The sequence below is a fragment of the Physcomitrium patens genome, chromosome 10 (genome assembly GCF_059467195.1).
Source record: "Physcomitrium patens ecotype Gransden chromosome 10, ASM5946719v1, whole genome shotgun sequence".
Taxonomy (NCBI): domain Eukaryota; kingdom Viridiplantae; phylum Streptophyta; class Bryopsida; order Funariales; family Funariaceae; genus Physcomitrium; species Physcomitrium patens.
This window is the reverse complement of record NC_143419.1, coordinates 7,303,322-7,329,743: the sequence shown is the minus strand read 5'-3', so window position 1 is coordinate 7,329,743 and position 26,422 is coordinate 7,303,322. Positions and strand designations below refer to the sequence as shown.

Below are 26,422 nucleotides of genomic sequence, written 5' to 3'. Positions count from 1 at the left end.
CCACATACTTCATCCATATTACAACCAAGCATGTAACTCGTTCATCCACATGCTCATTGTTTCATTCATCCGTTGATATATCCATCCATCCTACCTCTCTAAATGCTTAATTACTCTTGAGCCTTGTAAGGCCTTACAAAGGAATGGTGGAAGTTGTCTTTGGTTTATTGAAAGACCCAAAATTTGCATTACAGGATTTGATGCTGATTTGGAAGCAAAAATTATACGGCCTTAATAAAGGGGGGTCCTGGTTAAGTGGGAGTTTTGACATAGTCTATTGGGACTAAAAGCATTCTTTTGCTGATTCTGTGGGGTTTATAGTTTCCTATCGAGCGCCCTGTCTTTTATTGCTTGTCCACCAAGAAATGCATGGACAAGAAAGTCCATACTTGTGATTGGTTGAAGTGGGGTACTAACTATTCAAAAATATATATATGTTTTTATTTTTCAAAATTATTTCGAATTTAATATTTTCTCAGTAGCTTGAATCCGTGGAACAAAGCGATGGAAGATAAATGGAGAGATTACTTAAAAATTCTATTTGTAATGACAATAATTGTAATCCAAATATCGGTAAAGTTATGCATGTTGTAGGTAAACTAATATGGGCTCAGCACCCCAACAAGAGCAGCATAAGACGAAAGCAATTCCAAGCACAAGGGCAAGAGTCCTTTCCTTGGTTTCCATGAAAAACTGTTTTTTTGTTCCTTCTCACCGTTTGCTACAGCGTCGTCACAACAGCTTCATCGTGCTGCTACCACAAGATTGTTTGCAATGTGGGGGAGACGATGCATGTAGCGAGTCAACAAAGCTGAAGGAAGGATGGGAGGAGGGATGGATCCGCCGAGGAGAATGAGAGTCCTGTGTCTGTCTGTGCTGCTGTGCCCTCACAAAAATTTGCAGCAATCTGCCTTAGGTTGGTGGCAAGGCCCTCTTCACATCTGCAGAAAGCAGAACCTGACGCGAGCCCCCTCCCTGCCTAAACCCCCTTGCTAGATTCACTTGAGTCAGTCGTCGTTGGATTTTCTACGCCTCGAATCATGTGTGCCAGTTGTAGTTTCTGTTACAAACCCCACCAGGAGCTCAGTCAAATCGAGGGGGTGTGCCACCACGAGAGAATCCTTTGGCGTTGCCGTGCTCCTCTGAAACTTTGTCACTGTTCTTTGTTTACCTATTATTTTGCTGTAGAGCCCTAACGGTTCAAGGCACGAATTGGGCCCCTGTCTGACTCAAACCTTGATGGTGAGACGACCCCAGAGGGTGGGTATATATTGGAAGTGGCAGCATGTGGTACCAGTGTCCACGAGCTCAAGGGTGAAAGAGTCTCTGTGAGAGTCAATCGATCTAACAACTGGAGGCTCATATTTTTGCTTACCATTACTGATCCTCAATAACTACCGAAGTTGCTTGTAATTCGCAGAACTACTGGAGAAATGAAATCTACTTCAAAAAGAGCAAAGACCACGAAGTTACTTTGAGTTGGTATATCCAAGTTCGTAAGAAATTTTACATGCCCCACATGAGTCGTGCATGTGATATTAATGCATTTGTGTTTTATTCTTTCAGTGCATATTTTAGAGGAGGCATTCACCTGTGCTGTACAGTCTTTCTTGTTGTTGGAATTAGCACACAATGGAATGGAACATAGCGTACAGTGTGTATATTCTACGGAAGACCCAGAGATCGTGGTTAGGTGCTCTCTGGTTTGTGACCTCGGGTGGTTTTGGGCCAAGTGCCTGATTTTGTGTGCTGGCCAGAACATTCTGTTGTAAGTGGAGAGTACAATGCCGAAGTGCTAGTCAACCTGCAAGCGGTTGAAACAAATACCTTTACAAATATGAAAATAAAGGTCAAGGTCATCTGGGCTTCAAAAGCACTAAAAACTTATTGTAGAATAACTAAGGTTCATGGAATGAAGGGTGTGTGATAATCCTTCGGCTTCAACCCAGGTCAGCGAAGAACACTTGAGAACCTTGACTGAGTGCATTAACCTGCATCCAGGTAAATTAAGTAAGTTGACAGTTGCGACATACATCATTAGCATATTGCAAATGAGTGACTGGTCAATACTAGCATATGCCAACAACTTTTAGATGCCATAAAAAGCACCCCAAGAGCACGTAGTGGTAGAGTGTACAACTGTAGCCATTCAACTGGACTGGATTAGCCATTTGATTCTCCAACATTCAGGAAGCAGAAGAGGAAAAGAGACGAAATTGACAGGGTGAGATACATACATTCCCTCTTTGAATCCCTTCATCTGGAATTGGCTTCAGTGACGTTCAGTAACTACTATGCTGCACATATTGCTCCAAGTGGCCCTGACAATTCCGTGAAAGCAACTATGTTATCAACCACCTTGATAACATTTTATTTATTTATTTATTTATTTAACCCCGTAAAAAACTTGTTCCTGCCATTGAATATGAGTTAAGGTGAGCTAAGACCAGCTACGACTAGCTAAGATGAGCTGAGATGAGATAAGACTAAAATGGACTTCAAGATTCTTGAGGTTCATGATCTCCAACTCCATGACAGATTTGGAGCATGGAGTCCTTTCTGTGGTGTTTTTTCACAAAACTTTTCCAGATTGCTTCGATATCTCCAGTTGTGACGAACTCACGGCCTGCTCCTTCCGAGTACCAGCCATCAAAGGAAAACTTATCTCCTTCACGATTGCGGCGAGCCATGAACAACGCGAAGTAAGTGTTTTCTAAGTCTAGCATAGTGAGATCTGTGAGCTTGTCAAATGCGCCTTTCTTTCTCCTTTGCCATGCCTTCAACAATAATGTTGCAAAAACGCGCAGATAAACATTAAAATAAATGTCAGCTCGCAAACTTCTTGACAAGGGAGTCGAAGCAATTTTTGGTACTCACGATGCCACACTTTCATTCATAAGCTATACCTATGCTCCCAGGTCATAACTTCGAAGCCAAAAGAACGCAACGTCAACATAAAAAGATGAAATCAACGTATACCTCTAAAAGACTACAATATCTGCAAGATTCTGTCGTGATTTTCAGCTCTTTGATGATGAGTGCAGTTCAATTACCTTGTCCCCCAGCCTGCCGTCTCGTCTTGCCTTCTCCCTTAGCATGGCCCATCGTTGTGCTACTCGAGCTCTAATCTGCTCCCTCAATTGGGCTCCACAATTAGCGCACAGAAGTTTGGCTGCTGGGTTCTTGCTGTGACCACATTTGATACATTTTATGTGTCCTCTTGACGCCTTTTCTTGGTCGAGATAGGGAGTATTTCCCTCGGAGTCATCCTCGCTCTCCTCATGTAGAGGGCTATCATCTCTTGATAAACCAGATCCTGCAGTTGACAAGATATCTCTCAGGGTTGTGCTGCCAACGAGAATGGGCATACCCTAAGAACCAAGAGTTTTCAACTGAAGGCATAAGGATAGGTGTTTGTATTGCATCAATATTAGAAGAAATAACGATCTTGATGCACCTACTTGAATGAAATCATCCATCACACGGAATTGCAAAATGTGACAGCAACGGCAACAACACATTTCTCAGTACAAGGGTGATCCTTACCCTGTTCTGAAGGTCCCTCAAGTAAAGCAACCATTTCACCCACTTCTGCCGGATGCTGGTCTTCGTTGTTGTGTTGTTGCAACGTCTCTGCACCTGTGACACGCACGAAGAGAGTAAATTCACACGTTCCCTTAATCATAAAGTTGAACCAGGGGTCCACCCTAATGATGGCTCTAACTTTTGACACTTCCAGTATTATTCTAGAATGAAAACTTGAGCTGCAAAGATAAATATCTAAGGAATCAGACTAACGGTTACAAAGTAGCGTGCAAGTCCATCACCTATCCCTATGAACATTCGTTTGAGACTTGCAATGGTTTTGGGCCACAATTATGGCAGCCTAAAGGCCACAAAAAGCAGGATCAGGTGCAGTAAGAAATACAGCAAGCTCTTACCAATCTCCAAAGATCGAGATACTGTCTCCAATCCACCAGTATCGGGAACGATTACGGGCGGTAGACTGCTCACTCTGGGTTTCTTCAAAGGCAGGTGTTGCCAATCCACGATTGTTCCCACCTCTGCAATAACATTACTGGAGTTGGTGGGATGGGCTACTTCTAACATAAAATTGCATATAAGATGCAGGCTTCTCAATATCTACAATCTTCTGACGCGAATATTCTTTGTGATGTGAAAAGGTGCACGGCAATTATGATTAACTTAGAGCAACGAAGTGAACAGCATACTACAACAGTACATGGCTTGCATACTACCTCTCTTGAGTGCTACTTCCAGATGTTCTGAACAAGCACAGTTCTCTGCGTTTTTGTTCAGTTGCAATTCAGTAACCGGATTGTGTTGCATTACATTCACTGTCAATTAGAGTTGGTTGAAGCATTGCAAATACCTCCATCAGTTGGGACCCAATTTTGAATTGGCTGTGGTTGCTCATTCACTGGATGCAACGGTTCCTGCATTTTCTCTGTTGTACGTATTTCAAAGACTTCAGTCTCCACCATGGTCTATCTGCATATCTACTGGCGTTTTGTCCTCTAAGTTAAAGAGGTCACATAATTCAATTTTCAATTCTTCGATTTCCTAAGCCTACGCCATGAACGATTTTTTTTGAGAAAAGGGGAAATACAATGTGCTCAAGACCGTCTATGATCCAATCTATCTGGTTGTATTCTCTCTGCCTGCAATTTTTTTGGAGATTGAAGACAGACTCTAACCTTGATAAGCTGCAGGAATGACAGTGACAAAGTTCACCGATCCAGGTGAGAAATAGTCCATGCTCAATCCACTGTCATCAGCTTCCAAAATGCTCCCATCTCCCATGATCACTGTAGGCGACTTGAAAACTGCCAGCACATTGCTTACCCTAACTCGATTCTTATCAGTCCCAAACAAGTTCACCTTAAAACTCTGTGATTCGTTGAGACTGTTCACGAAGGTCACCTTGCCTGCCATTGCTTCTGGACATGTAGCTGCAAGGAGTTTACAAAAGACATGAGCATTACAGTCGGGTCACAATGAATGCTCAAGGACGGCTCTCACATCTTGAACTTCAGGAACCCATCACATTTTTATTTAAAAAAAAAAAACCAACAACATTAGTGTTCGCATGCTGCGGCGTCTATTATCCCTAAACCTACGACTGACGTTCATTGAGCCATCAAACTCCGTTTCTTAAATTCTTTATGGCACAAGCAACAATGCCAAACGCTCTAAACCTGCCACATGCACACGCGATAAGCAAAGAATTAGAGGGAAACGGTCGTTTTGTGCGTCAACAGACCTCAGCCAATTGAGTACTTGTTACATAGATGTTAATCAGAAGACCATCGTCTCCTTTCTCTCCATCGGCGAGGTCGAACTCACAGCATCCCAGAGCAGGAACACACAAGAGGGATAATCAAGACACTGTTTGCCCGGAACAAAGAGTTGTAGTCACTCTCGACATACCCTCAAAACCTACACTCCGAACCCTCTAAATCTCAACACTAAGACAACGGTTCTGTAGGTTTTCCCAGTGCTCGTCACGAAGAACGATTGAATTGCATCATGATGCACACACATAACACTCTCTACGGCTGATTTGTCGCTGCGTAAGTTTGCGCAAGGGACATTATGGCAGTGCAGAGCAGAAGATCGAAAGGAGGTGACCCCACAAACACAGTCAGCTTGAACGCACCAGGACTCCATTTACGAAGTGAAGACACTATGGCGTTGAAGCTATTTCAGCAGGAAAGACATATTCACTTATTCTAGTGCCGTCGATCTCATCCCTGGAGTGCACTGCACCGTTAGATGGCGGTGTTAAGAGGAGACGAAGACCACGACAGGGTAAAATTTGGCTCAGCAATTTAGAAGGGCCTCTTTCAAGTCGGGTCTCGTTCAGAACCGAGCGAAATATTGATCGTATGGAAGTTTAATGGTGATCACCATAATCAATGCAGAGAATGAGTGTTGGATCTCAAGGAGTTAGGGTTCGATCGTAGAGACTTATACCTACATTTGGAGATGATTTTTGGATTGAAGACTTCACATATTATTGCTTGAAGCTGGAGGTTGGTTGTCTGAGGGCACCCAAGGGTGTGCAGAGTTAGCCGCATCGCGTTTGGGGCTCTGATCTTCACGATAAAGTGGGTATTCCGGTATCTCTCTGACTTCTTGCAGACTTTGCTGCTCACAAAATTTCTCTGCATTGTGTAAGCCTGGTGGGAAGTATTTTGAGGAGTATATGTCAGGGTTCTGAAACGTGGATGATGGCGTTTTTGGGGTAGGTCTGTGAGTATGAGAGGAGGCCGTAATGTTGAGTCTACGAGCGTTTCGCTCGACAAAGGATAAATTGATGAAATAATTGCTGCACCTGTGACAATGTTGTGACATGGGACTGGGAGCATCGCCGGTTTCGTCCCTTGCAATCACTTGTGGCTCTAAATTTACGATGTATCTTCGCGATGAATTGAGGGGGGACAATACCGAAAAAAATAATGGCATTGGTTCATTTCTGGGTGGAGTTGAAACTAAGCTTGAAATGCTGGTGGATTAATGCAATAATGTGGTAAGAGAGGCGTAACGTAAGCCTTCTTTTCGCATGCAGTAATTGGCGATTGCAAGTCTCTCTTCCCATTTGTTAGCAGCTTGGCAGTGGAAGAATCCGAAAATGCATCCCTCTTGAAGTGTATTTTAAGTTGAGACCTGGTCCTTAAACTTCAGAATTAATGCACAGGATGTAGAAACAGTCCGAGTTATGATAATTATATACCCAATTTTGAGTTTTGGTTCCCCTAAACGGATTCTTTAGCTGTAGGCAACGATATGGTTACGCAGTAGCATCTCTTGGCTGATCCAATCGTTTCTGGATTTTGCATTTAAGAGTGGATTTCTTGCCATCCAACCGGATTTCCTTTGTAGAGATTTGGTTCTTGCTGTGGTCGCATGTTCAATCCTGTAAACGTTGAAGCATTTGGATGTCAAATCTTCTCAGAAAATGAATAGTCAGCAATCTGTAATGCTTGGACCTGTGCTTTAGCATTCACCTTTAGTGAGTGTTCGTGCAACAACTGTTAGACGTTTTGACAAAGCTTGCTCTGGTTAATGTGCTTAGAGTTGATATAAATGCAGGTGGTGTACGAGGTGAATGTGAAGGGTGTCGATGAACGTCGTTTGGTTGGTGTGGAGCTCCAGAAGCTTGTGCTACTTCTTCCTTCTCCTCGTAGCTGTTCGCCTCGTGTATATTTTTAGGAACAAGTGGAAGGTTTGGTATAATTGCTATTTAGGTGACATTGTCTTCTGATGTTGAACAAGAGTTTATTTCAAGTTGTGGAGTTCTAAGACATATGAGTAATGAGAGTAGCAAAATGATAATAATGTGTCCATGTTTTTCATTTGGGTTTTGTTGGCTAATTGCAGAAACTGAATCGAAATCAGGTCCTCCAGATACTGAGATCTTATAATATACTTCAACTGTTCTGTTGCAGTGTGGTGTTTCTGCCACATGAGGGGGATGTAGAGCGGCCACTCGCTGCGTTTGGCTGTTGAGATGGAGTTATCAGGGTTATTTCCATGACGTTGTGGCAGGTTCTCGCAGTTTTCGTCCTACTATCTAATTTACTTTTTCTCTACTCATTTTTAATCAATGAATCAATTAAGCCCACTTTTGCAACGACAGAGTCATTCAAATTACAATTGTTGTCAGAGTAGATCTGCTATGCCGTGCTTAAGCCTTTTGAATCTTTGTGACATATTATGCGGCGATACATTAGTGGTCACTAAGACCCTGTTTAGTGCTTACTAACATTTCAGACTTCATCTGGCGAGGAACCTTCTTTGTCTATTTTTAAAATAATAAATCTAGAGATATTTTTTCTTGTGTACTACTCTAAAGATTTGTTTTTAATATTTTATTGGGAGATATAACTAAGTAATCAATTGCTTGGGTGGCTTTGCAAAAACATCCAAAATTAGTTTTATTGTAAATTGTAGACACAATTGGTTCAATGATGGAACATTGAGTTCATAGTCAATATTCTCTTGTTAATTAATATCATCCATTGCAAAAAAAAAGTATTAATTATTAGAGATTACTAATTATTATAGTTGGTGTGTTGAAGGTAGGATGAAAATCATCTTTGATCCTATCTTGATCCTATTGGCCACATGGTTTTGCCTTTTCCAATTATATATAGCCACATGGCTTTGCCAACCATGTGTCTTTGTTTTGTCCAATTATGTTCAATCATGTGACCTTTGTGAATTATATATACTAATTATTAAAAAAAAAATCAATTATTTATTAGAAATCAGGGATCATTGAGTATGCACCATAAAATAAAGTTAGTTTCTAAAATTTTAAATAATTTGCAAAGGTTATTAGTTTTTAAGAGATGAATTAATGAGAAGACCATTGTATATAAATGGTGACCAAGCAAAGAGAGAGTTCACTACTTAGCTCTTAAGTAAGGTTGTTGATATTTATATATTATTTTTACAATTTGACTTTGTGTCACAAATTTATTTTTATTTTTTTTGAGTTTATTATACATTAGTGTATACTTGGCGAAATTATTTAATTACAAATTTAAAAATATATACTTAATAGGTTTAATACAAGGATTGTAGTAGCTCCTTTACTTGTTACTATGTTCAATGGTAAAAAAAAAATACATTATATTTTCTAAAATAAAGAAAATATGGTGTTATGTTTTCATATCATACCACCAATTTTACCCATAACCCGAAATATCTTATTTTTATTTTTATTTGAATGAATTTATAGAATTCTATAAACATAAGTTCAAAATTTTATTTAGGACTTTTTTTTTAATACATGTATTAATATGGAATGTTACTAGCAAAAATATAAGTTCAAAATTTATGCATTTATGTGTTCTTGATTTTGCATTATTTAATTATGTTGAATTGCGATAATTACTCATGAGAAAACCCAATATAGTAATCATAAGCCATAATTGATATTTTATTTTTAAATCAAAAAATTATAATTATTATATATAAACATAAATAATGTATGTATGTATGTATATATATATATATACATACATAAATATAAAATACAGATAAAAATACATAGAAGATTTTATACTAAATAAATTTAGCTTTTTTGAAGTGACAAATATAGCCACTATTACATTGTATATAGTCTACAAAATATTTAATGGATATTTTAGTAATTTAAATATTTTTTCGTAAGTTTTTTAATTAATAAAATTAATAGTTTTATTAAGAAAGTATTTTATTATATTTGACAATAAAATTAAGTTCCAATTTCAATGTTTTTTTTTTTTTTTTTTTTTTTTTTAAATATCGATTCTTAGTAATAAAAATATATAATTTTAAAATTATTTCCAAATAAATCCAAGCTATAGCTAATGCAAATACTATCCTAGAAATGTACATCATCTTTGATAATAGAAATATATATCTCTTAACTAAATTTATTGATAATTAAACTATAGCAATAATTTTAATATTTTTTATATTATATTGTATATATATATATATATATATATATATATTCAGAATATAATTAAATTTTCCATTAAGCATTATTTGATGCATGACATGGTTAAAAATTTACACATCTGTTCAAAATAAAAATAAAAAATAAACATATTGTAAGATTTTATCATATATGCAAGATTTAAGGTATATTTGGAATACTTAACTTAATTTTTTTTTTTTTTTTTTTTTTTTTTTTACAATTTTAGAAGATTCCAGTGAAGTTCTTATGTGAGGTTTTGTCAAAGATGCACATGTAGCAGTTGGTTTTATTTATTTATATATTTATTCTTATGTGCAATTGGAATACTTAATCTATTGGCTTATTTAAAGATTTCTCTATTTTTGTTTTCAGATGGATTTAAGTTATTCAGTTTTTAGGATAAAATAAAAAGTTAACTCTATACTTTTCTAACTCTATATTTTTCTAAAATAAATTAATTCTCATATTATCAAATTTATTTAAAGATTTATCTATGAAATCTAGAAGAAGACTGTGGCCAAATTTAATTATGCATCAAAATGTGGTGTCATGCAGGGGAAAAAGATAAAATTGAGAGTGTAATAATATTTAATTTACTAAAACTTTCTTTAAGTTTTGAATAGACTTCTTTGCCTAACGTTCTTTCTCCTAATAAAAAGATTACTATGCCCAGCTTAGAAATTTTACAACATCTAGCCAAAAAAAAATATATTAAAATTATTGATTATTTTAGTATATTAATACATAGATTGTATTTTTAGCAATTTTATTTGAATAAGTTATATTTCTTTTAGTTTTTTAAATGTTTTAAAACTACTTACCAACTTCAGCTTAGTCCCTTACAATACAAAATATGTATTTTCATTTTAATCAAATCCAACAAATTTGATTAAAAACTCACATCTGATAAGATTATGAATCACAATTGCCTACATAAAAAACAAAGAACAAAAAATAAAAAAATCACACAAACAGCATCAATTAATCACTAGATAGTACTAGATTTTGATGAATCATAACAAAGTTAAACCTACTCAACATTTGGCATGTACTCTTCCTAATCTTTGAAAGTTTTGGAACTTCATTGTCTAGTGTATTAGGAACTATGCCCAAGGGCTAGTTTTACATGCAATAATAGTGTCACTCAGATAATGGTTATTTCGGGACTCCTGACATCATCTTAACATCGGTATTACATGTGAGATTGTGGTTGAGTGGTGGGATTCAATGAAGAATCTCCTTTGTGAAAGGTATCATTTGTGAGAGCGCTGAACAGATGTTTCATAAATCAACGTCATACTTGGTGATAAAGCAATGTACCATATGCAATAAACCTATTAAATATTATTGCTTTTATGATCTTCACTCACGCGAGGCACTGGAATTAGATTGACATTTGAGTGAGATTTGTACATTCTAGCAGTCTAGGACGTATTAGAACTGGACTTTGCAAAAAAACATGTTCTTTTTTCACTCAACATTCTCAGTAGACAGGAAAGATTGATGTCCGAAAATAATTATGCGAAATGCACATTACTCAGTAGACAGGAAAGATTGATGTCCGAAAATAATTATGCGAAATGCACTTTACTCAGTCCAAGGCCTCAGAATGACCTCATTACAATCAAATTTCTTTGAAGATTACGAATGGTGCAATAACAAACCGATATGAGAACACCTGGACTATTCAAGATGAGGGGTACAGTATATTCCAGCACAAAAAATATTGACTGTACATACATGCTTTACAGGCATGCAACTTCCACTCACAAGGCTGCCGAAACATTCAAGAGTGGAAATCAGGTACAAATACACAGTAACTCTAGATTCCTACTTCATCTGACCAACTGAACTCTTCAGCTCGGCTCAAAACTGTAATAACCACCCGCCTAAGTCGAGAATCGTAAACACTGCTCTTACATAGTAAGGCAAAGTTAGTGAATTTCTTAACCTCAGCACTACTACCCAATTAAACCACTGCATACCTTGTCTCATTGTCGACTAGTACCTTCACCACCCAAGAGTGACCAAGCACTCCAAGTGAAGAAACTCCAGGTAGTCTGTGAAATTCTTGTGCCACATCATTGCCTTGAAATGACGATGGGGCGACGGGATAGAATCCTTCTACCTGCAAACAAATACTACACCTTCAGCATAACAGTGAACACATCAGCACACATCAGAAAAACGCTTGTATCTTTCTAAGATATCGGGTTTGAATAACTCTGCGAGATTTTATTGGGTCAAGAAATTATTTTTGTAGTGATTGAAGACATACAGAAATTGTTGAGGGACATGGAACGGACCTAGATGGATCTGCAGTGCGAGAAGTGGTTGCATCTCAAACGGATTTCGCTGCAGAAGTCTCAGCTGGGACTTCTACCTCTGCCTCTGATGTTGAACTAATGGGTTCAGTAGGCGTGGAACCTATTGAAGAAGTCGAAAAGCCGTTGCTAGATTCCTCCACCTCCTCGACGGCCGGCTGAACAGCTGCAGATACCTCCTCTACGGCTGGCTCAACAGCTGCAGATGCTTTGGACTCAAGTTCAGAGGCAGTGTTCTCGACATCTGACAGCACTTCCGTTGCATCGGATTTTATGTCAGATGCCAATTCCTCTGCTTCCGCCTGAACTTTGCTTGCATCCGACTCAAGGTTAGAGATGGCCTCGTCAGCATTTGATTGAAGTTCCTTTGCAGCGGATTCGATGTTAGATTTGACTGACTCAGCACTCGCCTGAATGTCGGATGTGACTGCACCGAGATCTGGAAGTTCCACTCCGCGTTTCTCTACTTCTTCCTCGAGTTTCTCTTGGGCTTTTTTTGCCAGTGATTCTGGTGTAACAGAATCTACTCCCAATTCTTTTTCCAAAACTTGTTCCCCAGTTGCAACAGCCGCTTTGACCTCACCCTCGTCAGGTAGAAGAACTCTTCCAATTTCCTGCACCATTTTATGGGATAAAGATTTGATGATTAGACGGTGAAACTTGTCGAGGTCCGCATCAAAAGTTTAGACCTTGTCACTGATAGACGACTATCTCCAGGTTCAGTTATCACAGAATAGCTACTGGCTCCTATGTCGCAAATGATCGGCCACTCCAGCTAATTCATAAGCAAGGTATTAGATAACGAGTCCGCTGTGATGTCCCATTCCTCCAGGGCAGGAATTTAGAGGAAAAGTTGTGCCAAATTAGAGTGTGGACTGAAGTAAAGAGAGAAGATACCTTAACATCATCAACTAGATCCTTGGGTGCAATCTTAGTATCCAGAAATGTTTTGAGTTCTTGAATAGTCTTCTTCCTGTCCTGCAATCCCATCCCGCAGTCACATCAGAAATGAAACGAAGACGGAAGGGACACCATTTAAAATTGTACCGTACAAAAGTACTTATGTCGACGAATGGCAACATAGATCTTACCTCGGCAAAGAGGAAATTCTTCGCAAATAGTTGCAGCGCTGCGACTGTTCCCAACAGCTGCAAGGTTGTCTCCGCCTGTTCGATTACATGCAGAGAACAGCGTAAGGGCTCAAGTTGTGAATAATGGGTGTAATATCTAAAGATGATTGCGGTTCATGATTGTATTTTGCGTGATCGTCGTGTATCGGATGAGGTTTTCAAAGGATATGAACAAACCTCAGATAACACGACGAAACCAACACCGGCGGCTGCCGCTATTCCAAGTGTCTTCGGCAACAAGTCACCTGCGCCCTGCGTTTGTTGAAACCCAAGGCACATTTTTGAGAAATGGTTGAGGGATTCTATCAGGTGTAGAGGCAGTGTCTCCTCAAGCGAAGAAAATTGGTCCAAAAATACATACCGATTCTATCAGACAATCGAAACGAGTTTTCCATGTCTATCGAATTACTACAAGTAATTGAGAGCAGAAGGCAGTACCACATCGACTCCTTCACCAGTTCCGACAAGGTTCTTGAGGTTGCCGATATCGAATTTAAAAGCCTTGGCAGGCATCAACCATGGCAATTCCTTTTCCTGTACATTCACTCATAGCATCAGCCAAAAACTTCGACATTCGAGGAATTCAAGATTTCAAAAAATAAAAATTAAATTAAATAAAAACATTTGCCTCCAAGTTAGTCTCTAGAAGAAATGCAGGGAGAGAGAGTGGTTTTGCGATCCTCACGTTCCATCCATTCGGACCCTCAGCACCTCCTTTAATGGCATATGCACTCTTGAACCCACTATTGGCGAGGAGCTTTGCAACAGTAGCGGAATCTCCATCAAATCTATGCACACGATAGCGCAGAGAGCACATTAAGTTGCACTCTTACGACATACTGAAAAGAGACAGTATCTTAGTCGGCAGGAAGTGTGTTCACACACCGACGTGTGTAAAATATTATAAGTCATTGTGGAGGAAGATTCGCTCGCCACTCACAAACAACAACAACAACATCTACCAATTTTGTACTTTCAATCCAGTAGTCCACAGTCGAAGGTGTCATTGTCCCTTAGAGGCTTGCCGATTTACTCGAGACATGTTAACACCAGGGTTGGCACTGACTAGAGGGACATACATGCCTTTCTACACAAAGGTACCCACCATTCAAAATCTGAGCATGCGACTCACCTGTCCAAGATATAGAGAGTGGTGTTCTCAGCGTCTTTGCTCTTCGCGATGACCTTATCCACAAAAGTGTCGTCGTCGGCAGCGTAAGGTACTTTCAAGACAGTCTTCTTAATGGATTTAAGGTTGGGACTTCCCTCGGTTTTTATGTCCTCAGGTGCACGGATGTCCAGAAGTTGCGCTTTCAGTTCAGGATTGGAGAGCTTGTCATACGCTTCGACAGCCGATACAGAACCAAATGCAGCACCAGGAGCCGCAAACGCCCTAAAAACGACGAAAGGCACACTGATAGCCGCAAGCCCAGCAACGAGCGCCAGGGGATTCGTACTTATGAAATCGGACGCGCCACCAAGGTCGACGGATGGCAACTCAACGGAGGGCAACTCAATGGATGGCAACGAAATTGAAGGCAACTCGGGGAAGGAAAAGTCTTCAGAGGGGGCACCAGGCGTGGCAACAGAGGTTCTTTTCACGAAATCGTCATAATTCACAGCCAAGGCAGCAGGTGTAGCAGAGGAGACAATGGAGGCAGCCAGAGCAGACGCTGGGCGGAGAAAAGGAACAGAGGACAAACTCACTTGCGAGTTATTTTTGCTGCCAGACTCGCTCGACTCCTTGGGCGCCGATGACGACGAAACCACGACATGGGAAGTTGCAATAGCGCGGGGAAGAACCTCCATTGCGCTACAGCTGGAGAAATCCCAAAGATTTCAGCTGCTGTGCGAGGACGTTCACGGCAATGGAGCGATTGGTTGGAGACAGAATGAGCAGCTGCAAACCCACAATTCAGCTCTCGTAATGACCCCACTGAAAAGAACCCCACGAAAGAAATTAGGATGGTGATGAGTGGCGAGAAATTTAGTTGCCCAATTGTTTGGTGATGGGCGAGGGGCACAGCTCGCAGCGCAATCAGGAAAGCAGCGGCGGGCCTGAGAGCCAGGAATCCTTTATCCGCTCCCCTATCGTTGCCCTCCCGTTTCGACGAATCCGACGTGGCGACTTCCAGCACCCTACATGCCGGCTGCCACTTTCTCTCTTGAGGTTCCCCGAATGCCCTTCGTTGCATCACCTCCACCCGATTGCTGTCGAAGATCTCCCGTCGAACTCACGACCCTACGCCTACATTCAAAGAAAACCAAACATAATCGCGGAACTCGTGTGTCTAGGTCCCTTGACTAAGTGCACACAATTGGTTTTGGAGATGGGTGACAGTGAGGTGAGATGGGGTGCTTAAAGAACCAGGGTAGTCTTTCTACCTAGGAGCGTCACAGATTACCCATTTTCACTTCCTTCTGATTCCTACAGTTATGTTCTCAGGGTTCTGGGTTGTTGGTCCTGGGGCTTGTGCTGCTGTATGTATTATTGAGTTCGATGAGCAAAGTGACGGTGATGTATGCATGCATCTGTAACTTGCAATCAGGCGACGCTGAAATCACCCGAGAAGGCTCGCCTTGGCGGAATTACTTAGACTTCGTGGTAGCGCAACTCAACTGACACTTGCGACGAACTGCCGAAACCAGAAATGTTCCACTACAAAACTTGTTTTTGCAACAAGCCAAAGCTCAGGAGCTTCCTTACCAACTCCGAAGAAACTTTGTACGACTGCGAAATGATTTGATGAAAGATAGTAAAAAATGGTTTTGTAGGTGAAATAAAATACACTTGGCCACTTGCAGTTCGTTCAAAGCATGTACTCAAAGCATGGCACAACCCATGACTGACTCCACAGGACTATCACGAGTATCTCTCTGACTCCAACCTTACGACATTTTACAACATCACCAGGGTTGCAGCAATTCGCCGATCATGTTATTCTACAGAAAGGACCTCAAACACAAAACAATCCATCATCAAAAGCAGTCATACACTGTGGTTTCAAAACAACCTTTCTGCTCTAGAAAAGGACATTAATCCGTGGAAATGATGTACAATGTCGGCAGATCACAATGTAGGTTTTGTGATCTGCCGATGCACAAGCAGGAACCAAGAGTGACCAGTTTGTTGAAGGAATTGTGAAGAAATGACAGTTTTCTGAGTTGGTAGGATTGTCTCAAAGCTACCACCACACATGCACATTGTGCACACTAGATAGTGCAGGGATTGCGCCAAAGTATTTCAGGGATACATTGTTTTGTGAATGTTTTGTTTTGTAGATATTAGGTTTTGTTCATGCTCTAGTAATGTTTTGGAGCAGTGTGTTAGGACAAATAGTTTTCTTTTCTTTTATTTCGTTTTTGGTTGTTGTTGGAGGTAATTGGTTTTGGTGTCCATCATGCTTCTTGCTTTGATATTTGATTGGTCTGTCTTTTCACATATGTGATTTGTGAATGTCAAAATCACTTTTTTATTTATTTATTTTTGTTTGTTTTGTTTGTGTATCTAAATATCCTATTTAAACTTTAAAAAAATGGAAACTCTTAGGTGGACACCACTCTTTTATTCCATAGACACCCTCCATGCCACTCTTTGGCTCATGTTTGTTCATGTGAATTTATTAGTGTCCAATTAGTGGTCCCCTTAATAATTAGCAAACTCTTATATATATATGTATGTATATATATATATATATATATATAGTTAGTGGCAAATTTTTATAAGTACTGTGTTGTTGTTGTTGTTTTTCTTTTCTTTTGTACACTATTTCAAACACATCAAATTATTTCAATAGATGAAAATATAAAAGAACATCAATAAATTCACATTAGCAAAATATGGATCAAAGGGTGTTACATGGAATATCTATGTGATAAAAGGAGGGTGTCTACCTAATAATTTCTAAAACAATAATACAAATTATGAAGGAATTTTAAACTTGATTTTTTTTATATTAGCTTAAGATATTATATTATTTTTGTATTTTTTTATTTTTTTATAATAATTTAATTATAATTTTAAGATCACATAGTTTAAAATAAAAATTTGTTTATCTTAGTAGTATTGTGTTTAAGAATTTGTATTAAATACAAAAATAAATATTTTTAATTAATTAAAATATGAGTTATTATGTTAAAGTGATTATAGAATTAAATATTTTTGTTAGACAAAAACCATTTGACACCAAAAATATGTTTTGATTCCTTCTAATATTACATTTAGATCAATTCATTTTGTATAGAATAGTTTATTCTACATGAGTTGCTAATTTTTTAATTGAATTATTCTAATTTCTTAAAAGAATTGATAATACTTTATCCTTTGGTATTCTTAGAAGAATCCAACTATCTTATTGTATTTAGATACTAATTTATCTATCAACTTATGGTTTTTGGCTTGTACCTTTAATTAAAATAAACTATAAAGTTATATATTGAAAAGAGTGAAAGTCATTATTTCTTCTAATTTTATTCTATTAATATATCAAAAATTATTTTTTTTGGTATAAAATTATTTTTTAAATTACTATTATTATTTTATTATGAAATATTTTGATAAGTAATATTTAATTAAATATTATTAATTTTTTGTCAAATGTAAAAACTATTAAATTATAATATTGATGTTTTTTTGTAACAAAAGTTGACATTAAGTATTTTCTTTATTTTTATTTACTATTACAAACATTCTTAAAATATATTTTTTTTTAAAATGATTCTACTACTTTATTTTAAGTTTTCTAATTCATTTATCAATCGTCTTTCTTTAGTTTGTTTGTTTGTTTGTTTTTTTTTTTTAAATAAAATCTTACATTTAATTAAAATATTAGTAATTTTATTAGATTAAAATACTCCAATTTAATTTTTAGTTTTTTAAATTATAAATAATATTAATACATACAAGAAATATATTATAAAGATAAAATTAATAGTCCCAAATCTTATCAATATGTTGTATTACAAATTCTGATTTTTTTGGATCGACACTCCTAGTTATCTTGGTTACCTGAAATTTAATTAAATTTAACGGTTATATAAATTTATAAAAATAAAACAACAACTATTAAAGAAGATAAACAGCTCAAGAGGCATTAAAATGTGACAAATCTTGGAATTATCAAGAGTGGTTGTTGCCAATACAACGGCAACTTAAAGGCCAAGTCATTTAGTTGAGAAAAATCTTGGAAAGAAATCCAAAGGATTAATTTAGGATTAAATTAAGGATTAGGGTTAACTTGAGGAAGAATTAAAAGGCAATATCCTTGATTTTTGGAGGTTCTTGTGCACTCTATTCTACATGATTATTTAAGCTGACAGAACCCTCTCTATGCAGATTCTTTGTTACATTGCGTTTTTATCTATATGATTAATTGATTTAGTGTTTTATGTAGAATGGCCCAAAGGATGTATTGTTGACATGTCAGATTTGGTGTGAGCTAGGGCAGGCTAAGCAGTTCATGTGAGTGTTTGGTCCTTGCAAGAATATCCTTAATCCCTATTCCAAATCATGGCATTCTAACAGTTTTACCAATTATTCATAATAATAAAATATATTTCAACATATAGTTAGTAGTTGATATGACAAACATATGTTGTTTGTACATTTATTATACTTTATTCTTTATATCATTAAGCATCTGTAATCAATATCTTTAAGACTTAATATAATATGACCTTCAACCACTAAATAAAGACATTTGTTTAAAAGAAATATTTAGATACAAAAAGTTAATTGAATATGTAAATAATCTTAAAATATTTATCATATAAAATTTCACAAAAAAATTACATATCAATTCTGTAACATTTCTAAACCACTGTGATTTATTGTCCTTGCAATGTCAACATCCTTTGTTCTCTAACTATTCTATCACTAGAACCAAATTCTGTTTGCATACATATCAAATTCAGGTATTTCTATTCAAAAACAATTAAAATCTCCTAAAGTTAATTAGTTTCACTACCAATAGATGACAAACCATGAAAACACATTAAAAAGTGTTTTTTTTTATAGGAAATTTGAGAAATAAGACAAGAAAATCACATAAATTATAATTAGAAAAGAGTTTTCTTTGAAACGAATGAAAGAAAGAAAAATAAATGAAATTAATTCTTAATGTATTTTCTCCTTTGCTCCATATTTGTATTAAACCAAAGTCAATATTAGAAAATTCTTCCACCCTCTTAGTACTCGAAGCTCCTACTCTAATAATGCATCAAATAAACCCAATTTAATTGTCAAACAACCTAAATATATATTAAAAATTCTTCAAAACAATATACCCATGTACTTAACAATTTATCACCAATTCTTTCCCACTCCACTAAACTCTCAGTGACCAGAGTCTCCCCTTTGGTACTTTCTCCACGACCTTCTCCTCCACTCCCGTTACAGTATATCCACTAATGTGATAAATTCTATCAAACAATATGATACTAAAAATGAGCATATCATACATTGTGAGGAGCAAAACATATCTTGAAAGTTCCATTATCAGAAAAAAGTACAATGACGCACAATGCTGTGCAAAGAATCTGAGGATCATGAACTATTCCGTTAGCAACACTAGCTCAATCCGTCAATCAGGTTAGAGGGTGTTGTTAGCCCTATGTTCGCTGTAGAATCTGGATTGACAGATATGTTATCTGTGGGGAAGCTATCCAAAAAACATGCATGCGATTATCTGATGACAGTTTCTCTGCTGCAAAACTGCCGTAACTTCTCCACTTCAACGTCTTTTGGTTTCGATCCAGAGGAAAATGTCCATTGCTTTAACAATCTCAATGCTTCATTTGTGTTTTGTGTTTCGGAATGTGATTCGAGCTTAAAAGTGGCCGAATGCGGTGGTCAAAATTAAGTTTTGTCTAGAGTACGAACCTGAGAGAATGCGCCAAGAGAGACCAAACAGATTAAAAGAATTTAGATGCTAGAAGATTTGTCGAAGGCTCGTGCAGTGGACCCGATTTCTCTGGTGATGAGATCACAAGAAGAAATAGGATTCTAGTGCACGCGCGCAAATGTATGGCATTCAGAAGTGGCCGTCCCAATACTGACTTGTTGAGATACGCGCTGTAGATGACGAAGCACGTCGCGAGACTCCGTTGTGGTATGTGGCGATTGTGCTTTGCTCAGATGTGCAAAGTGACAGCGCGATCAGCGTAATTCACAGCGCTGCGCTGCTCGAACTCAGCTGCAATAGTGGCGGTGGGGTGTCGGGTGACGTCAAATTTCTCGCCGTCTCCCCACAGCGCGTATGCCTCCTCCCCATGCTCCGCGTCGTCACCGACCAACAAGTGCTCTTCCGACATGCGGAGCGGTGTGACGAGCCCGATGGCGAAGAGGATGAGCGTTGTGAGCACCAAGTTCCACCCAGCGATAAAAAGAGCGCCAACGATCTGCTTCAGAAGCTGGATGCCGCCGTTACCACCGTAGAATGCTCCATTAGTGTAGTCCCCGGCTACATGCATGTATTTGCAGAGTGTGGGGTCTGCGAAAAGGCCCACACAGATACCGCCCAAGACCCCGCCGACACCGTGTGTGTGAATTACGCCTAATGTATCGTCCACTTTCTGAAGCACCCACCATCTCTTGTGAAGAACCATCATGGTCCACCAGGGGATGCTTCCAGCTAATATCCCCATAAGTAAGGCGGACCATCCTGGCACCAAACCTGCCCACAGTAGCTAACATGATCAATCGTCCAGATACATCTAAGCTCTGCTCCTACAAACCCTCAGGAATATGGTTCTCAATACGTCAGAAAGCAGCATGGATTATTCTACATGGCATCAAAGATGATAGAAGGCGTACCTGCAGCTGGTGTGATAACCACAAGACCTGTCATCACGCCTTGAACGGCACCAATAACAGAAGGCTTTCCGAAGAAGAACACGTCCATGGCAGTCCATGTCAACATGCTCGTAGCGGCAGATATATGGGTGTTGAGAACAGCTAAACCAGTGACGACGTGAGCGCTGAAAGACGCTCCGCCGTTGAAACCTGACCACCCCAGCCATAACAGCCCTGCACCTGTAAGCACAAGCAGCATGTTGTTGGGAGGAAATCTCTCGCGATCCTTGGGTAGTCTCGGTCCAACCTGCAATGTAACCACCAGCAATGTCAGCCGCAGGTCGACCGACTCTTGGCATACACTAAATGATTAGTATGTGTCCTATGTAACCTGAGCATCGATGATGAGATAAATGTACCCAGTAGGCCGCAACGAAACCAGCAGCGCCGGAGGAGACATGGATTACGTAGCCGCCGGCATAGTCAATGACACCCCATTGCCACAGAAACCCGCCTCCCCACATGGTGAAAGCTCCAACTGTATACGAGAACGTGAGCCAAAGCGGCACAAACAACATCCAGGCTCGAAAACTCATACGCCCCAGGACAGAGCCCGCCAACAGGATAACCGTGAGGGCGGCGAAGAAGAACTGGAACAACACCATACTGGCCATTCCGAAATGTGCTTTCAGAGCTGGCGTCACTAGAGCTCCGTTTGAATCATAGTGAGCTGAGGATGGCAGGCCCGCCTGGGACAGCAAGAATTCAAATCCCAGGACAGAGCCCGCCTTGCCCCAGATCGGAACCAGCTGCTCCCCAAAAGACATTTTATAAGCCCATAACACCCAGCAAATTGCCGTAGCTGCAAAGGCATACAATGCCATGAACGCTGAGTTCACCGCCCATTTCTTCTTCACGATGCTACCATACAAGATGACCAAGCCCGGCATACTCTGAATTCCTACCAACGTAGCGGCTGCCAATTGCCATGCGGCGTCTCCCTTGTTCAACCACTCGGGCTCAACTCCATAGCCGCTGTTTGTGTAAGCAGAGGTGACACCGGGAGGTAGAGGAGGTGGCGCCTCCATCCTCAATGCAATCGAAAGGACTTGTAACCCAAAGAGATCGTGGGGCTTCGAATCCACAGAAACCCCGCCACAAGGGATTCCAGTATCTGAATGAGAAGATGGGTACTAGCCCGTTCACAACGATTGTGTGTAGAGACACACTACCTAATTGTCACCCCCTTGGTATCATATACCGTGAACACACCTACCGCCTCTGCTCTGCAAAACGCAAACCCAGGATTTGAACTGGTTTTCAGATTTTATATCCATGAATGTTTTTTGTATCCGAAATGTTGTGCGCAGATGACAAAAAGCATAACTCCTATATACTTAATAATTGGAAGCTCCCTATACCCTTTAAACTAGATCACCCTTAGCTGCCTTGGAAGCCCAAACCGCGGAAACCGGCGCCGTAAATCGAGAGCGTGAGGAGCAGGATGGACAATCCGAAGCTCCGAAGAGCTCGAGTCGTCACAGAACAGCATAGCAAAGTAGAGTTGTGCTCTAGCTTCTGTTTACAGATCAGCCGAAGGAAATATTACAATGCTTTGCGTCAAAAACACACTGCTCACGCAGCAGATACCAGAAACAGTGAGATGAGATGTAGACAAAACTGCTACACTGAACCAACATTTTGATGGCCTAAATAGCACCCAGCCACTTGAGGCTCCTCTCGCCATAACTCATTCGTGGCACTCGAGGGAGGATGCATCATGTGCTGGAGATTCCGCATTACAATTCCCTGGCTAATACGTCCACGCTCTTCAAAGTGCAAATATATCACGTCGCAGCACGAATGCGAATTATCCGCTCAAATCCATTTCTCATTCCATTAGCCTTATCACACATCCGATCAAACCCCTTCCCCCATGTCTCATCCTCTCGCTCAAAGAAAGTCGAATCAGACAAATGACCAATCTAGGGGAATGCATAACTATTTCCACCCTCAGTTAAATTTTGTTCCTACTACAGACCGCAACCTTTTTTTATAATTCTTTTCTTTTCTTTTTTCCCAGGAAATCCCATGACCCACCAAGGTAAATCTAATTCCCAACAACACCGGAAGGAGCAGCGTCGAGACGCTCCACGTCCACGAAAACCAGGATCAACGGCCAACTAGAAAACGCTCCTAGTCGCCGCGCAACAATCCCGCATGCGGCGGCCAACTAAGTTTGGTATCGAATAAACCGATCCTGCCGCATTAGATTGACGGAGAGGGATCCAGGTAGCCCCGCCCGGAAAAAGGAAACTTAGCCTCTACTCAGCATGGGTGGGTGTTTTTTTATTATTATCTATTTCTCCCCTTTGCCGCTAGACGTCGAGAGTGCGGCTCCCCCTCCGCGGCGTCGGCAAGGGCGATGGCTGGCAAGGGCTGTTGGGAAATCCGCAGATTCGTGGTCTGGAATTGGAATGGCAATTTCCCCTCTGCCTCGCCTACCACGATGGAACCAGGTTTAAATATCTTGATGTAAAATGATAATCGGATTGGAGGATCATAAATGTCTGCATAATGGTTTGTGGCTTCAAACGGATACGAAGCATAATACGACTTATGTCCTCTGGGATTCACACCCACAACAGATAACAGTGCTCATTTGTGTTAAATCATACTATTTTTTGCCCTTTATAAAATGGAAGAGGTGCAATATGGAAAACCGTAATTGAGTTGGAATATATTGTTTTCATACAGCAAAATGCCATTAAGCAAAATATCTTCATGGTAGGTTTTCATAAAGCAAATCTAAGAGCATGAACTGCAAAAATCAAAACTTTAACAGTGATGTGAATGTGTCTCACGAGGTTAACCAAGACACTGTTATTTTGGAATCAAATTAACATTTAAGGTAGTAAAAGATTGACAAACAGCATAGCAGTGTGGAGAGTTTGTGTACTTTGATATCTGATTATTATTGAAATAAACTAAAAATTTAAAACAACACAAAGGAAGGCTATCCTTAAAATGGAATAATTAAGCGAATAATGAAGTTCATGGTATCTATATATGACTGTGTCGTATATATCAGAAACACTATTAATACTATTGGCTAATAAAGTCCACAATATGAAAAAAGCAATTCATATAAATTATACTCTTAAAATTATTAAGTAGAGAATTGATTTACTATGTGCAAGAATAAGTTCTTGTTTGATGTCTCATAAGACCTAGTTTCAAATATTTTTATCATTATTATAAATTACTAATTTAACATTCTTAGTCATGCAATACAAAATGACTAAGAGGCATAGTAATAGCAATAATAATAATAACATTACTAAACATCCGTCGCAAATCATTGTGACACTGCTTTTAAGATGTTCTTCTGTCCATGCTCAATCTGATTTTTTCTTGTGCACATATCAATGTAGATGAAAAAATATATAGTTATATAAAAAATTCAAATAAACTAAAACAAACTAAAAAAAACATCTGAGAATTTTGAACTCTGCTTTGTGTGCAAATTTTTTTAAAAAATATAAACAAACAAAAATTAAAAACCGAATTGTAATTCACCTGACTCTATATATTGAAAACCAGACAATTGTCAAAGGTTAACCTAAATGAAACTTTGTAATATCAAACATAATTATTTTTGAGTTTTGTAATTCATCTGAACAATTGAGGCGAGAAAATTGATATGACCAAAACAGCTGACAATTAGCCAATGTAAAATTTATTTTTTTCTTATTTTTTTGAATGATAATATTGATAATATGCCCCTTGGAATTGGGTGTGCCTTCAAAATATCAATTTCTACAATATAATTAGAAGAGATAAATCTCTCAAAAGATACAAGATACAATTCATTTTTTTGCTATTTTGACTCATCTAAACAAGAATCATAGATAAAAAATCCAACACCATCTTATAAATCAAACAAAGAGACAAAAGTGGAGCCCACAAAATACTTCTATTATTGAAAACTTCCAATGAATACTTACAAAACAATAAAACTTGACACACATTCTTCCAATCTAGTAAAAAAGTGGATTGATTTAGTAAAAAAGTTAGTTAAGTTAATAAGTTTAATTAAAAATTATAATTAATACAAATAACAAGCATAAAATGTATCAATAAGATGTCCATATTTTTTATTATTATTATTTATTTAACAAATTTATCTTATATCTTTAGCATGATATATATATATATATATATATATATATATAGCCTTTATTTCAAAGCTATCTTTTAATGTATCAATTAGATTGTATTGGAATAATTATCTAACAAGTAATAGGTATTGAATAAAAAAAAAATCTAAATGGATTTTTATATTATAACATTTAAAAATATCCTAAACCTTTAATTATGTCTAATTGTTTAAAAATGAATTTTCTACAATTGATTGCTTATTAACAAGTCACTTGAAAAATTTGAGAAACTATCCAATATTTATGTCCATTAACACCCATTGATAATAGAAAAATGAAGTAAAAAGATTAAAGTACAAGCTAGCTATATATTTTATGATATTAATATTTTTTAAAATATAATTATTAATTATAGTAATTAAATTTTTATTTATAAATTTTAGATTATTGTTGATATCATTAATGCTTTACATATTATAACGTTCTTAATATTAAGATATAGATACTCTACTAAATAATTAAAAATAACTCTTTTAGATTTAATTTTATTAATACAATTAGTTGTATTAATTTTTATCAAAGATATTATTTATATTATTATACTTTATAAATATTATAATTAAATAAATAATAATAAATTAAATTTTATAATTTTGGTAAATTGATATATTATTATAAATATAGAGTCAAAAGAACTTGACATTGAAAGATCCATAATAAAGACTTTCATTGTTTTAGAATATGTAATGGGTGAAGAAGTCCATAAGATCAATGATGAAGAGACTTTGATCTTGAACAAATGTCACATGATTGTACAAAGCCTTTAATTATCTTCTACATTTGAGACCACTAAAAATCTCTAGATATTAGTTCCAAAATTTTGTTTTATCCAAAATGTCCAATTGCTGGAAAGTTATGATGAGCTTCAAGAATATGTAATCATGCTTTGCTTTTTAGAATATATAATTATTCCTTGAAATAAAGTAGATTATTCTTGAATTCAAACTTAAAAGTATCTTGAGACTTAAAAGAATTATTCTTAATATTATAAATAAGAAGATTAGAAGACATATTCAATTGAACTTGCTCAAAAATGGTTGAATCAATAGTTAATATTGATTTTATTGTTCAAAGATAAAAATGCTAAATTCTTTATATGTCAAATATATAAGAAGAGTTGCAACTTGAAAAAAATTCTTGATAAAGATTTGATAATAATAAGTAAATCTCAAAAAATATTGCATATGTCTAATTGTTTTTGAAATCTTTTAATCTATGATAGTCTAAATCTTTTTAAGATCTATTATAAAAATATCATTTGAAATAATATATCCTAAGAAGATAACTTGAGTAGTATAAAATACATACTTTTTCATCTTTGCATATAATCATGCATCTCTTGGTTTTTACAACACACTACAAATATGAAGTTTAAGTTCTTTTATATTCTTAGAATAGATTAAGTGTCATGGACATAATCATGTAAGCTAGTAATTACATATACAAATAGGTAGAAGTAA

At 37.6% G+C, this 26,422-nt stretch overlaps 3 protein-coding genes and 3 long non-coding RNA genes across 9 annotated transcripts; 2 read left to right on the top strand and 4 right to left on the bottom strand.

The window, feature by feature from the left end:
- Positions 1-608: 608 nt before the first annotated feature.
- LOC141045854 (uncharacterized) lies at positions 609-2,189 on the top strand. Its single transcript, XR_012218373.2, has 2 exons — positions 609-916; positions 1,421-2,189. It is a non-coding gene; the product is annotated as an uncharacterized LOC141045854 (long non-coding RNA).
- Positions 1,794-6,493, bottom strand: LOC112287971 (uncharacterized). 2 transcript variants are annotated; one of them, XM_073536748.1, is made up of 9 exons: positions 6,359-6,493; positions 6,002-6,203; positions 4,719-4,973; positions 4,394-4,468; positions 3,942-4,064; positions 3,547-3,639; positions 3,054-3,316; positions 2,238-2,777; positions 1,794-1,991 (listed from the first exon to the last, which is right to left on the bottom strand). In XM_073536748.1, exons 2-8 carry the CDS (start codon positions 6,192-6,194, stop codon positions 2,499-2,501), a joined length of 1,281 nt encoding a protein of 426 aa, XP_073392849.1. In that variant the 5' UTR covers positions 6,195-6,203; positions 6,359-6,493; the 3' UTR covers positions 1,794-1,991; positions 2,238-2,498. The 2 variants fall into 2 exon arrangements, with proteins under 2 accessions (XP_073392849.1, XP_090109768.1); XM_090253642.1 differs by lacking the exons at positions 6,002-6,203; positions 6,359-6,493 and adding an exon at positions 5,285-5,425.
- LOC149988246 (uncharacterized) lies at positions 5,047-5,767 on the bottom strand. The gene is made up of 2 exons (XR_016505094.1): positions 5,681-5,767; positions 5,047-5,219 (listed from the first exon to the last, which is right to left on the bottom strand). It is a non-coding gene; the product is annotated as an uncharacterized LOC149988246 (long non-coding RNA).
- LOC112287972 (uncharacterized) lies at positions 5,991-7,871 on the top strand. Of its 2 annotated transcripts, none has more exons than XR_016505092.1 (3): positions 5,991-6,131; positions 6,273-6,553; positions 7,117-7,871. It is a non-coding gene; the product is annotated as an uncharacterized LOC112287972 (long non-coding RNA). The 2 variants fall into 2 exon arrangements; XR_016505093.1 differs by having other exon boundaries at positions 6,009-6,143.
- A 3,309-nt stretch (positions 7,872-11,180) lies between these two features.
- Positions 11,181-14,867, bottom strand: LOC112287651 (uncharacterized). Of its 2 annotated transcripts, none has more exons than XM_024530881.3 (8): positions 14,083-14,867; positions 13,636-13,738; positions 13,389-13,484; positions 13,128-13,202; positions 12,912-12,986; positions 12,718-12,798; positions 11,803-12,434; positions 11,181-11,643 (listed from the first exon to the last, which is right to left on the bottom strand). In XM_024530881.3, the coding sequence occupies exons 1-7, from the start codon at positions 14,757-14,759 to the stop codon at positions 11,838-11,840; spliced, it is 1,704 nt and encodes a 567-aa protein (XP_024386649.1). In that variant the 5' UTR covers positions 14,760-14,867; the 3' UTR covers positions 11,181-11,643; positions 11,803-11,837. The 2 variants fall into 2 exon arrangements, with proteins under 2 accessions (XP_024386649.1, XP_024386648.1); XM_024530880.3 differs by having other exon boundaries at positions 11,181-11,624.
- A 4,560-nt stretch (positions 14,868-19,427) lies between these two features.
- Positions 19,428-22,415, bottom strand: LOC112287994 (ammonium transporter 3 member 2). Its single transcript, XM_024531711.3, has 4 exons — positions 22,164-22,415; positions 21,162-22,028; positions 20,764-21,049; positions 19,428-20,623 (listed from the first exon to the last, which is right to left on the bottom strand). The coding sequence occupies exons 2-4, from the start codon at positions 21,828-21,830 to the stop codon at positions 20,082-20,084; spliced, it is 1,497 nt and encodes a 498-aa protein (XP_024387479.1). The 5' UTR covers positions 21,831-22,028; positions 22,164-22,415; the 3' UTR covers positions 19,428-20,081.
- Between the last annotated feature and the right edge of the window lie 4,007 nt (positions 22,416-26,422).

Coding starts and splice junctions, on each gene's coding strand:
- LOC112287971 (XM_073536748.1), bottom strand. CDS start 6,194: ATGCAGAGAAATTTTGTGAGCAGCAAAGTCTGCAAGAAGTCAGAGAGA. Junction 4,469..4,718: donor CATTCCTGCAGCTTATCAAG/GTTAGAGTCTGT, acceptor TACGTACAACAG/AGAAAATGCAGGAACCGTTG. Junction 4,065..4,393: donor TTGGGTCCCAACTGATGGAG/GTATTTGCAATG, acceptor ATGTTATTGCAG/AGGTGGGAACAATCGTGGAT.
- LOC112287651 (XM_024530881.3), bottom strand. CDS start 14,759: ATGGAGGTTCTTCCCCGCGCTATTGCAACTTCCCATGTCGTGGTTTCG. Junction 13,739..14,082: donor ACTCTCTATATCTTGGACAG/GTGAGTCGCATG, acceptor TCGTGTGCATAG/ATTTGATGGAGATTCCGCTA. Junction 12,987..13,127: donor GTTTCGTCGTGTTATCTGAG/GTTTGTTCATAT, acceptor GTAATCGAACAG/GCGGAGACAACCTTGCAGCT.
- LOC112287994 (XM_024531711.3), bottom strand. CDS start 21,830: ATGGAGGCGCCACCTCCTCTACCTCCCGGTGTCACCTCTGCTTACACA. Junction 21,050..21,161: donor GTTTCGTTGCGGCCTACTGG/GTACATTTATCT, acceptor GTTACATTGCAG/GTTGGACCGAGACTACCCAA. Junction 20,624..20,763: donor GGTTATCACACCAGCTGCAG/GTACGCCTTCTA, acceptor TACTGTGGGCAG/GTTTGGTGCCAGGATGGTCC.